The sequence below is a fragment of the Lepidochelys olivacea genome (assembly GCF_965140295.1).
Source record: "Lepidochelys olivacea isolate rLepOli2 genome assembly, chromosome: 20".
Lineage (NCBI taxonomy): Eukaryota > Metazoa > Chordata > Testudines > Cheloniidae > Lepidochelys > Lepidochelys olivacea.
The window spans coordinates 15,473,637-15,484,885 of NC_140430.1; the positions used below are offsets into that span (position 1 = coordinate 15,473,637).

An 11,249-nucleotide genomic window follows, 5' to 3' on the forward strand; every position below is an offset into this window, starting at 1 on the left:
AGTCTCTCGCGAGTGGAGCGGGAAAGATAGATGGGGGGGGAAGGCATGGACTCCCAATGAGATACGTTAATGGGCGGGGCTTAGGCTGCCTTAGCCAGTAGACTGCCGCAGTGGGGTAGGTCCAGGATTTCCACCACCAATGAGATGTGTCTGTCGTTCGTGACTATCCAATCGGATGTGAGGGGGTGTGACCCGACCCCCTTCATCCAATGGGAGCGCGCGGCGGGCGGAGCCCTAAGGGGGGCGGTGGAGTGAGGCGGCGACGCACTCGTCATTCAGCCCTTTCTGTATCGGCGCCTGACGGAGGAAGCATCGCGCGCGCAGCAGTCTGAGACGGAGGCCTGCACCCCCCCCTCCACCCGCCGCCATGTCCAAGTCCGAGGTGAGCCAAGCCCCAGGACTCCGGCCGCCATCTTCTCCACGCGGCCTTCCGCTGGCCCTGCTGCTCCGGTGGCTCTTTTCTGATTTCGGGGCCTCTTAGGCTTCGGTCTAACTTGCGAGGCCCCTGCTTGCGCTTGCGGCGCTCTCGAGGGCGGGGAGGGCCCCCCCCTCCCAACTTTCGCGCGTGCGCGGCCCTCCTCTCGCCCCCTGTGGGCGGCCCTTTCGCGCATGCGTGGCGGAGACCAGTTTCTGGGTGTGGGCCCTCCCGCGCTCCGAGCCCTCGTGCCTGCGCCCGTCTTTGTGCAGACCCAGCTCCGAGCTATGGCGGCCGGCCGAGCGGCGCGTGGCGGACCTCGTGTGCGCGTGCGTGTCTGCTCGGCTCGCCCCTCTCCCGCGCTAGGCGCCTGGGCCGTGCAGGATACAAGGCCTCGTGGGGGGGGGGGGGTAGGCCCGGTGATCAGTGCACAGGGAGGCTGGCCCCCTCTTTCTCAGTGCTCAGCAGCTTGAGGGGCCGGAGCTGTGGCTAGCCTGGAAGCCACTGTGTAATGGGGGTGGCTTTTCCCCCTACTGCTAGGCTATTCTGATCCCCTTGTGGGGAAGGGAATTCCTGCTGCCCTAGTCTAGATCAGTGCTCCCTTGGGTGGGGGAGAACGGGTATTGTTAGCTCCAGGAGGCTGTTTATCTTGTTCCCATCTCATGGCTTGTTCTTCCTCTCTAGTCCCCTAAGGAACCCGAGCAGCTGCGCAAGCTCTTCATCGGTGGCCTGAGCTTCGAGACAACAGATGAGAGTCTCCGTGGCCACTTCGAGCAGTGGGGCACACTCACTGATTGCGTGGTGAGTGCCTTGGTCCCAGCGCCATAGCTGAAGCACTCTAGGGCTTTTGGGCAGGACAGCTGTGTTACAGTAACTTAGCAGCCTTCCAAAATACTTTTTGTCAAACGGGGTAAAAACATTTCCTTGCGGGGGAGTAGGAAGGGAGCAAAAAAACTTATATGTATTTGATATTAAAACTCAGAAATGGGTGAAGGAATCTCATTCTGTGGCATTACTGGTTTTTGATGAAATAGGGAGAAATGAAGAATTTTGTTTTTACTTACCAGTTAAGAGTCCTTAAATCACTATTCCTAGATAGTGGAATAGTACGGAATTGGTCTAGTTGCATACTTAGTGTTGCTCTGAAGGGTTCACTGTACATAAGGATGGCCATATTGTGTCAGAACAGTGGTCCATCTAGCCCAGTATCCTATCTTCCAACAGTGGCTGATGTCAAATGCTAGTTTAGAGGGAATTAACGGAAGTGGGCAATTGTTGAATAATCCATTTTGTCATCCAGTCTTAGCTTCTGGCAGTCAAAGGTTTTCAGTAACTTGTAGGACAAAACCAATGCTAGATAATAACCTTAGATGTTCCTTTGTTCTCATCTGTATGCCACTTTGCTTGTTTCACATTATCTACTTCGGTCACTAATGGAGATGTCATTTCTAGGTAATGAGAGATCCAAATACCAAGCGCTCCAGGGGCTTTGGGTTTGTTACATACTCTACAGTAGAAGAGGTTGATGCTGCCATGAATGCTAGACCACACAAAGTTGATGGCAGAGTTGTTGAACCAAAGAGGGCTGTATCCAGAGAGGTATGAATTAATGTTTAATCTAATCATGACGTTTCTGTAGCCTTAAATTGGCTGTTCACGCACTGGTGATAGTGTTAAATGGTCCTGTGTGGTTGTGTAGGGTGTGGGATGAGGTTATTGTGAGTATGGTGTGGCTATAATCAAGGGTTTAAACTGAGAAGAATAGCTCCTGTCCTCTTCATGGGTTGGGGAAGCAGCCACTCCCCACACACAGAACTCCCCCTACATTAATCACGCTGGCTGTAACTGCCAATGCACTGGTGACAGCAAGAAAATGTGCCGCCCCTCCCGCCCCCCAAAAAAGGACATTAGTCAATGGCATAGATCGGGGTGGGCTGATTTAATCCGGCCCTCGAGCTCCAGCTGGGAAGCGGGGTCGAGGGCCTCTCCGTGTGCGAGTGCCGCAGCTCCTGGGCGCAGTGGCATGTCCCCCCTCCAGCTCGTTTGTGCAGAATCAGCCAGGGGGCTCTGCTCTGTCCCCGCAGCTCCCATTGACTGCAAACTGGCCAATGGGAGCTGCAGGGCAGGGCTGCCATGCTCCACCAATAAGCGGGAGTGGAGACATGCCGCTGCTTCCAGGAGCTGGTTGAGATAAGGGCTGCCCAGAGCCTGCACTCCTGAGTCCTTCCCATGCCCCAGCCCTGATTCCCCTCAATCCCAGCCCGGAGCACCCTCCTGCATGCCCCACCTTGGAGCCCACACTTCCAGCTGGAGCCCACATACCCCCAGCCCAGGGCCCCCTCCCACACCCTGAACTCCTCATTTCTGGCCCAACCCCAGAGCCCGCACCCCCTCCTGCACCCTAGCCCCAATTTCTTGAGCATTCGTGGCCCGCCAAACAATTTCCATACCCAGATGTGGCCCTCGGGCCAAAATGTTTGTCCAAGTTTGGCATAGATGGTACTGAAATTCTTAAAGCAGAACCATGCCATTAGTCACTACAATTGATTATGAAGGGGGACAAAATTTCAGCTGTGCACTAGCCTTTAACTTCTGTTCGCAGTCATAGTGTACAACTACCACAATTCTGAGTGTTGGCTTTCTTTGTTTGAGCTATCGGAGCCTTGCTGTTCAGACCAGTGTTTGTGGTGTCCTAAATTCATACATCTCAGATAATACTTCATATTGCTCTATTCTGTCCTGCATAGGACTCTCAGAGGCCTGGAGCTCACCTTACAGTGAAGAAAATCTTTGTTGGTGGGATTAAGGAAGACACAGAGGAGCACCACCTGAGAGACTACTTTGAACAGTATGGCAAAATCGAAGTGATTGAGATCATGACAGACCGTGGCAGTGGCAAGAAGAGAGGTTTTGCATTTGTCACCTTTGATGACCACGACTCTGTGGACAAGATTGTTAGTAAGTATCCCAGCGAGTCTGTTACACAAAACTCTGCAAACCAGTGAAGAATTTATAGTATTTGAAGGGGAATTGTCCTTGGCTTAAAATCAGGACACAATTGTGGATGTAACAGTTAATAACAACCTAGTAATGTCTGATTCTTCCCTTTCAGTTCAGAAGTATCACACTGTGAATGGCCACAACTGCGAAGTGAGGAAAGCACTTTCAAAGCAAGAAATGGCCAGCGCTTCATCCAGCCAGAGAGGTGAGTGCCAGTTTCTGTAAATCAGTTTGAAATTAATCCAGATGGCCCCTTGATAATTAGCTGTGCCATTCACAAACACTACTCTCTCTTCTAGGTCGCAGTGGCTCTGGGAACTTCAGTGGTGGTGGCCGTGGAGGTGGATTTGGTGGAAATGACAACTTTAACCGTGGCAGCAACTTCAGTGGTCGTGGTAAGTGACTTGAGAGGTCATTCTGACTAAAATTAAAAGGATACTGTCAGGCTAACAAAACTAAAGTTTTAGCCCATAGGTTAACACACCTGCTGCTGCAGTTCTGGCTATTGATTTTACTTGTTGATTTGGACGTTGGACTAAGTGCAATTCTCCTTTCTTGGCTCTTGGCGTTCTAACATAGTACAAGGGCTCATTCAGACAGACCTTGGAATCCCTGATTCCTTGCAACAGTCTCCATCAATTTATACAGCTGCTTCATTCTGTAAAACTGGCTTACAAAACCGTGTGCCCTGGGCGCCATCACCTGACAGTTTCCCTTCCTGGATAGACTGAACACAAAGGTTTGTTCTTTTCAGGTGGGTTTGGTGGCAGCCGCGGTGGTGGCTATGGAGGCAGTGGAGACGGCTATAATGGATTTAGCAATGAGGGTAAGGCCAAAGCATAACTTTACTGACATGTCAGCGGCCAGGTTGCCTTGTTTCCAGGCTCAAAGGTGCTACGCCCATGAAGAAGCACTGGTGACATGAGGAAAGTGACTAAACTACAATCCCTTGGCCTGGCGGATGGCTGATACAAACTGACTACAGCATGGACCCAACTGGATCCATCCAGATAGAATAATTATTGTGTTAAGCATGTCACATTGATTGGTCACAAATTTTCTGTACAAATATATTGATTTACCAAAGTGCATGCTGTGATCAGTTCTTTGGGGAGTTTCTAATTCCATCAGTGGACTGGGTTGTGAAATGCTGGAATTCAGCAGTCTTGTGTTTTTATTTTGTAGGTTATGGTGGCGGCGGCGGTGGTGGGCCTAGCTACTCTGGAGGAAGCAGAGGCTATGGTGGCAGTGGCAACTATGACGGCTATAACAACGGAGGTGGTGGCTTTGGCAGCGGCAGTGGAGGTAAGTATCCCCCCACTGTCACTAGGGGACCTTGCCCAGAAGTGGACTATTTGGCTTTCAAACAGCCAATGCCAGTTCTTTCTGCTCTGCTACAGTTCCATGACAAAAGCCTTCATTACTAGTAGACTGACATGGGGCATAACTTCCTACGCTAGGTGAACCTCCCCATTATCATATGGTATGTTGTACCTCCTGTTTCCCAAAATTCCGTTCTGTGTCGTCTCCACCCTTGGGCCAGCTCTCTCCCTCCCCTGCCATGTTGCAGAGGTAAGAGAATGTCCTCACTCTTGAGGCTGCCTTTGAGTTCTCAAAATCAAGCTGCAAAAACTGCCCTGCAAAGTGTACTGTTGCTGAGAAAGGTATTACAGATCACAGTCTTCCCATTGCTTGTTCCACTCCTTAGGAAGCAGTTTTGGAGGTGGTGGAAACTACAATGACTTTGGCAGTTACAACAACCAATCTTCAAACTTTGGCCCTATGAAAGGAGGGAACTTTGGAGGCAGGAGCTCTGGTCCGTACAGCAGTGGTGGTGAGTCTCAGAATGAGGGGTCCGTCCTTGTAAAGGGGAGTAGGCATGAGAGAAGCCTAAGCCAATATCACACTTGTGGTACAAGCTTAAAATCTACCTGCCTAGTTGTCTGCCACAATTAATTGAGATCCCAGACTTTGTGGATCCTCCCCTTAGGCTGGGGGAGGTCCTTTAGCAGTGGGCAGGCTTCCACCCTCCCACTTGCAGGTTCCCAAGAGGGCCTACAATTATCTAGCTTTAACCACAGGAACAGTCACTAGCCCACAGTTAAAAAGCTTTTCTCCTGACATGAAAATATCCTTGTCCATTTAACCTCTCACAGACTGCTATAATCCTAATAAATCAAATGTAATTCTAGCTGAGTATTACAACTTGAATATCTAACAGGAACAAATTCATGCTTCAGAATATGCTTATATTGCAGACATTCAAACATACAATTGGGATCAAAAGCAGTCCTTTGCAATTTTGGCTTACCTGAATCTAATCCTCTGCCCTACCTTACAGTCAGGTTTGCCAAACCCTCAGTCTTTGTGTTTGCTATAACACAGGGGTTCTCAAACTGGGGGTTGAGACCTCTCAGGGGGTCGCAAGATTATTACATCGCAAACTGTCAGCCTGCACCCCAAACCCTGCTTTGCCTCCAGCATTTATAATGGTGTTAAATATATAAAAAGTGTTTTTAATTTATAGGGGGGGTCGCACTCGGAGGCTTGCTATCTGAAAGGGGTCACCAGAACAAAAGTTTGAAAACCACTGCTATAACGCCGTCTCCAATTGCTCTCTCAGGTGGCTACGGTGGCTCCAGTAGTGGCGGTAGTTATGGCGGTGGGAGACGGTTTTAACTACCAGGTAAGCATCTGGACGTTGCACCTCTCAGTCAAACATATCATGCTAGTGAATCCGTAATAGTAACTAATGTAGCTGAGCAAGTACACAGTAAAAAGACTTAATTTCAGTAAAATGTGGTTGTTTAAGCTAATATTCCGATCAGCTATCTGTGGGAACGAACTTGCTATTGGATTGTAGCCTTGAGTCTCAATGTGTTTAGATTAACAACTTTATTCCATATTATTCAACAGGAAACAAAGCTTAGCAGGAGAGGAGAGCCAGAGAAGGGACAGGGAAGCTACAGGTTACAACAGTTGTGAACTCAGCCAAACACAGTTGTGGCAGGGTGTAGCTGCTACATGAAGACATGTGTTAGACAAACTCTCCTTTGCAAACATAAGGACTGTATTTGTGACTAATTGTATAACAGGTTATTTTAGTTTCTGTTCTGTGGAAAGTGCAAAGCATTCCAATAAGGGTTTTTATGTAGAATTTATTTTATTTTTTTCCGCACCCATGCTGTTGATTGCTAATTGTAATAGACTGATCATGACGCTGAATAAATGTGTCTTTTTTTAAATGTGCTGTGTAAGTTAGTCTGATATAAGTCAATTGAATGCCATCCTAGCTATATGAATGCAGCAGTACCTGCATGTAACTAGACCAGGTATAGCTCAGCAATAGTGCACTGCAGTGTCACTGGGCAGGAACAGTCATTTGTGGGCCATGTCAGGCCTCCTGGGCTGGGTCCTGAATACTAATGCCAGAGGATGGGTGCATTAGCAAACGTTACAGCTGTAACCACCAATGGAATCTGTAGATTTCGGTGTGCTGCCTCCGTGTAACCCTTGTAGACAGAATTTGGGTATCCTGTACTCCAGCTGCCACAGATGCAGCTGTTGGTGAATTACAGCTGCAAAGTCTGCTAGTGTAGATGGGTCCAGAGACTGTCTTACAGCAACCAAAAGGGGCTAATTCTTTGCATGGTGTATATGCCCATGTAAACCCTTTCTCACCAAACAAGATTAACTTGCCTGAACAAAGTATATTAGGATCCTGCTCTATACAAGAACAAAAGTCAGTTGATGTTGAGTAGCTTAGGCTGTAAATTGAAGTGTAATGGACCAGTCCCTGCCAGCCAAAACTTCCCATAAAACTGTCCCTGGGTTATCTCTCACAAAGTTAGGGACATTAACTCTCATTGGTATGGATCTTCTGTCCAGTTAACCAAACCCTAATGGCTGACAGAGGTGGGAACTAAAACTCCTTTCCTACTTTTGGAAAATGAAGAGCAATGCTAAAACCCTCTAGCAGTGAGGGTGGGGGGGTCTAGTTCTGCTGAGAAGCACACCCCGAATTCACAGCAAGCAGCAGGAGATACTAATGGAGGCCAGTCTAGTGGCCGTGAAATCTTACTTGTGTAATGATAAAGGAAAGCTGAGTGCATCCAGGGTTACTTTGAAAGCAAGCTGCGCTTTTGTTTCTCGCAAAGCTATCCAGTTCAGATGCCTATGTTAAATGTTTCCACCAGCTAGACAGTGGCATCGTGACCATAGGTGGATCAGCTTGGGCCTCATGCTGGGAAAGTTGCATTGCATTTTTCTTTAACACAAGTGCTCAGCAAATGGGTTGATTCTGAAATACAGCTTCCAGCTTTGAGAAACAGTTGCAGTTTCTCAGACTGCTGAAACCAAACTCTAATCTCTGCCTCTTCTAAGCACTGAGTGGGTTCTGCAGAAGTTGTCTGAATGGTATCTGAGGCATTTTCTGACTGATGCAGTGTGATTCCATTGCAGTTTTAAACCTGTGTATAAACATAGCCATTCAACTGCTGTAACTGAATCTCCCTTTTTTGTTTTTAAACTGGTTGGTAACTAACTGTGCCTCAGCCTGTTTTAAAGGGGAACTGCAGAGGAAGAAGCTGACCTTAGGGGATAGCCCCAAAATGTAAACCAGCTTCTTCTGCTCCTCATTAGGAATATCAGATCTTTGCTGGTGTGTATGAGAGGGCTGGAGATGAGGTGGGATGAACAAGCTTCCCCAGCCCTGTAATTTGACGAACATTAAAATCTTACTGCCTGTGTTTTAAAGGTTTAAATTCCAACTGCTGAAGTAGTTGGGATAAAAACTCTGAACTGGCACCCCTTCTTCCGTTCTAAGCTTCCAGCACAGTGAAGACCTGAGCTTTCTGATGTAAATGAGTATAAAATCTACATTTTGCAGTTCCCGTCTTATGCAAACTGCTGCTTCCTCCAGCTGCCTAAAAGCATAGCTTTAGTTTCCTTCTGTTTGCTGCATTGCAGAACATGGGAGTCATTGCAGAGCTCTCAGTTCTACTGGTATTTCAAATCAGGCATTCACTGGTGATCTCAATCCTTTGATAAAGAGCAACTTAGCCCCATGGTAACTGTTTGAAGCAGGCCTCTGTCTAAATCATGTTGGCATATTTCTAACCGATCTCTTCAGTTGAATGATTATGAAGTGTATTAATGTGGAATGCAAAAAAAAAAAAAGTTTTAGTTCCATTGGGTTTTATGTGGCTGAGTTTGCAATAGCAGGTGGATCCTAAACTTATAGAGGGAGACGAGACCTCAGGATTCATGGAGTATACTCTTGGCATGGCTTGATAACGTTGAGGACATGGTAGCATACCACAACAGAGGAAGGCACTCCAAGAGCCAAGAACTAAGTAGCTTAAAGATCCAGGAGACATGCAGATGTTGAGCTACTAGGAGCTGCTAGCAAGCATAGCACGAATGGCTTCGAGTTCAGACACTTCTACAGCTGAGAGAGAGTAGACACTTGTGTGTGGAGTCCAGTGTACACAGATAAGCCAGGTGCAGGCTCTGCACTCTAGGAGGGAGTGGAGTATCAGTGACCATCGAAGGAGGCAGACAAGAGTAAAGATCCTTGCTCTTAGGACTAGCAGTCAGATCCAGAAGGCAAGGTTTTATTACTGTGCTTGTAGGTAAGAACAGATTTTACTTATGTCCGTATGGTTTTGCCTGAAATTAATTTGTCGAGTACTTTGCTAAAGCTTTGTATAATGAACCCAAGTAGTCAGGCTAGCTGTCTTGAAATCTACAAGATGGGCTGCTTTTTTAAACTCGCCCAGTGCTGTAAGCGCAAGCACCAGATGGCTGGAATATAGTGACTTTAAATTACTTGGTCACTGGCCTGAAAGTAATGCTCGCCCACCTATTTTGGCACGTTCATTCTCAAGTCACCGCCTCTCATTCTATTGCCATTATTATTGGAGCTGCTTAATGTTTACCCACTTGCTTAGCACTGCAGTCCAGGTGCTATAAACTGCCTTAGTGCGCTGTCTGTGCCTTTCAGAGGGCACTCAAATTGGCCAGTAGTTAACTCTTTAAATTGCAATGGGGTGGTCATGCAGGGTAGCTTTTAAATGTACTGGAAAGCAGCTATGCTGGAGAATCTAATGTGTGCCTTCACTTTTGTAGGAGGAAATGCCCAGTGCTAAGCCTGCCCTCTAAACTAGAGGACTCCGTGTACGTCTGCAGTGGCTGCTTTAAAAGGTGAGAACTGTTGTGGGGGTTTCTCATTGTAGGCAACTCTGTTTATGACTGCTGATAATGCCTGGTGTCTTCTCTTCATGGCTCTAGTATGCTTTGTTGGGAAAACTACCTCTTTGGGCCTGGGGTAGATTTCAACCCTCAAACAGGAATAAGGGATGCTTTGTCTAATGTGAAACAATTTAGAAGCCCACACAAGAAGCAGACCTACTAGTGATCCCAAATGACTTGTGGTAATGTCTGCCCTCTACTCATGTGCTCTCTCACTTCCTTGCAATACTTTCTCTTACCTAGCCGGAAGCCCAGTTGATGTCTCCGTGGAGAGTCGCAGAGCTGCTGTGTAGCTGTGTTCACTCGTTCATATTGGAACGCATCTTTTTAAATAAAGATTTTATTTTTTTTTAAATAAATCTAGTGTGGCTGAAAGTTTTATTGTATTGCAGTAGCACCCGAAGCCTCCATCTTGAGTTAGTACTCCATTGTGTAAGGTGTTGTACAGATGCACAACAAAAACCGTCCCTGCCCCAACAAGCTTACGTTCTAAGTATGAAACGAGACAAGGTCAATCAATACAGAAAAGAGGAAGCAATAAGGCAGTACTGGTCAACATGAGACAATGGATTTAGCACAGTAGCTGCTTCACTACTGTTAAGATTTTGTAAACAAGGGAAAGGCTGTGAGGTGCCCCTCCCAAGCAGGATGGGCAGCATGGGGTGATGGGGGAAGAATGGCTTGGCTGAAATTGACACATGGGTGATGAAAGGCTGCCATCATTAGGCAGTCAGAGGTGGAAGCTGTCATCTCCATATTGAATGAGATGATGGCCAGAGAGGTAGGCTGTGAGTGGCCATGGAAGTGAAGGCAAGTGGTTTGTTTGATGTGAGAGAAAATGGGGAGCTAGTGGAAGGATGCAGAGGTGAGATACGGTCAAAGCAACAAGCTACGACAATGACTTTTATAGCAGCATTTTGAATGGATGTGAGCAGGCTGAGATTGCATTCGTCAAGGCCCCATAAAAGGATGTTGCAGTAATTGAGGTGCAAGATGAGAACTTGGATATGAATTTTGCTGTGTGGATAGAGAGGAAAGTTCTTCTCTTACACAGCAAGAATCAGCAGAATGTGAGGCTCTAGAGAGGGCTGAGGTGAAGATGATACCCAGGTTATGGGCTTGGGTGACAGGGAGGTCTGTCTTGTTCACGCTAACCTTAGGCCTTGTGGGACACCCATGAGACCTTGGACATGTTAGTTTGGACAGCAGACATCTGGCGTAGAGAGGTAGGTCTGCGAATCATCCATATGGAGGTGTTACTTGTGGATGAGATTGTGTGGAGCAGGAAGAGAGGGGCACCAGGAATGCTGCCTTAGGAACCCCCATAGAAAGCTGAGGGGGTGAGGAGAATCCTCCAAACCTTCTGAAGGCGTGATTAGAGAGGTAGGAGAAAGTGAAAAGCCAAGTGAAGACAACATATTGAGAAGAGCAGTCAGTGTTGATGAGGCTGGGGCATTGATTCTCAGTTTAGGCTTGGAAGAGGTCATGTTACCTTTGACAGGGTAACAAGCCTTGTAGATAGGGGGGACGTGGCAGATGTGGTATATCTTGACTTTAGTAAGGTTTTTGGTATTGTCTCGCA

General features: G+C 47.4%; 1 protein-coding gene across 6 annotated transcripts; it reads left to right on the forward strand.

Moving 5' to 3' along the window:
* Window positions 1-244: 244 nt before the first annotated feature.
* On the forward strand, window positions 245-10,026 carry HNRNPA1 (heterogeneous nuclear ribonucleoprotein A1). Of its 6 annotated transcripts, none has more exons than XR_014709073.1 (12): window positions 245-382; window positions 1,100-1,216; window positions 1,868-2,014; window positions 3,163-3,373; window positions 3,528-3,620; window positions 3,715-3,810; window positions 4,170-4,241; window positions 4,601-4,720; window positions 5,124-5,249; window positions 5,943-6,101; window positions 9,545-9,619; window positions 9,911-10,026. XR_014709073.1 is itself a non-coding variant. In XM_084609899.1 (11 exons), the coding sequence occupies exons 1-10, from the start codon at window positions 368-370 to the stop codon at window positions 6,092-6,094; spliced, it is 1,149 nt and encodes a 382-aa protein (XP_084466025.1). In that variant the 5' UTR covers window positions 245-367; the 3' UTR covers window positions 6,095-6,101; window positions 9,545-10,026. The 6 variants fall into 6 exon arrangements, 4 of the variants coding, with proteins under 4 accessions (XP_084466025.1, XP_084466024.1, XP_084466027.1 ...); XR_014709074.1 differs by having other exon boundaries at window positions 6,039-6,101; XM_084609899.1 differs by having other exon boundaries at window positions 9,545-10,026.
* Window positions 10,027-11,249: the final 1,223 nt, after the last annotated feature.

Coding starts and splice junctions, on each gene's coding strand:
- HNRNPA1 (XM_084609899.1), top strand. Junction 3,811..4,169: donor CAGCAACTTCAGTGGTCGTG/GTAAGTGACTTG, acceptor TGTTCTTTTCAG/GTGGGTTTGGTGGCAGCCGC. Junction 5,250..5,942: donor TGGTCCGTACAGCAGTGGTG/GTGAGTCTCAGA, acceptor TTTAATTTATAG/GGGGGGTCGCACTCGGAGGC.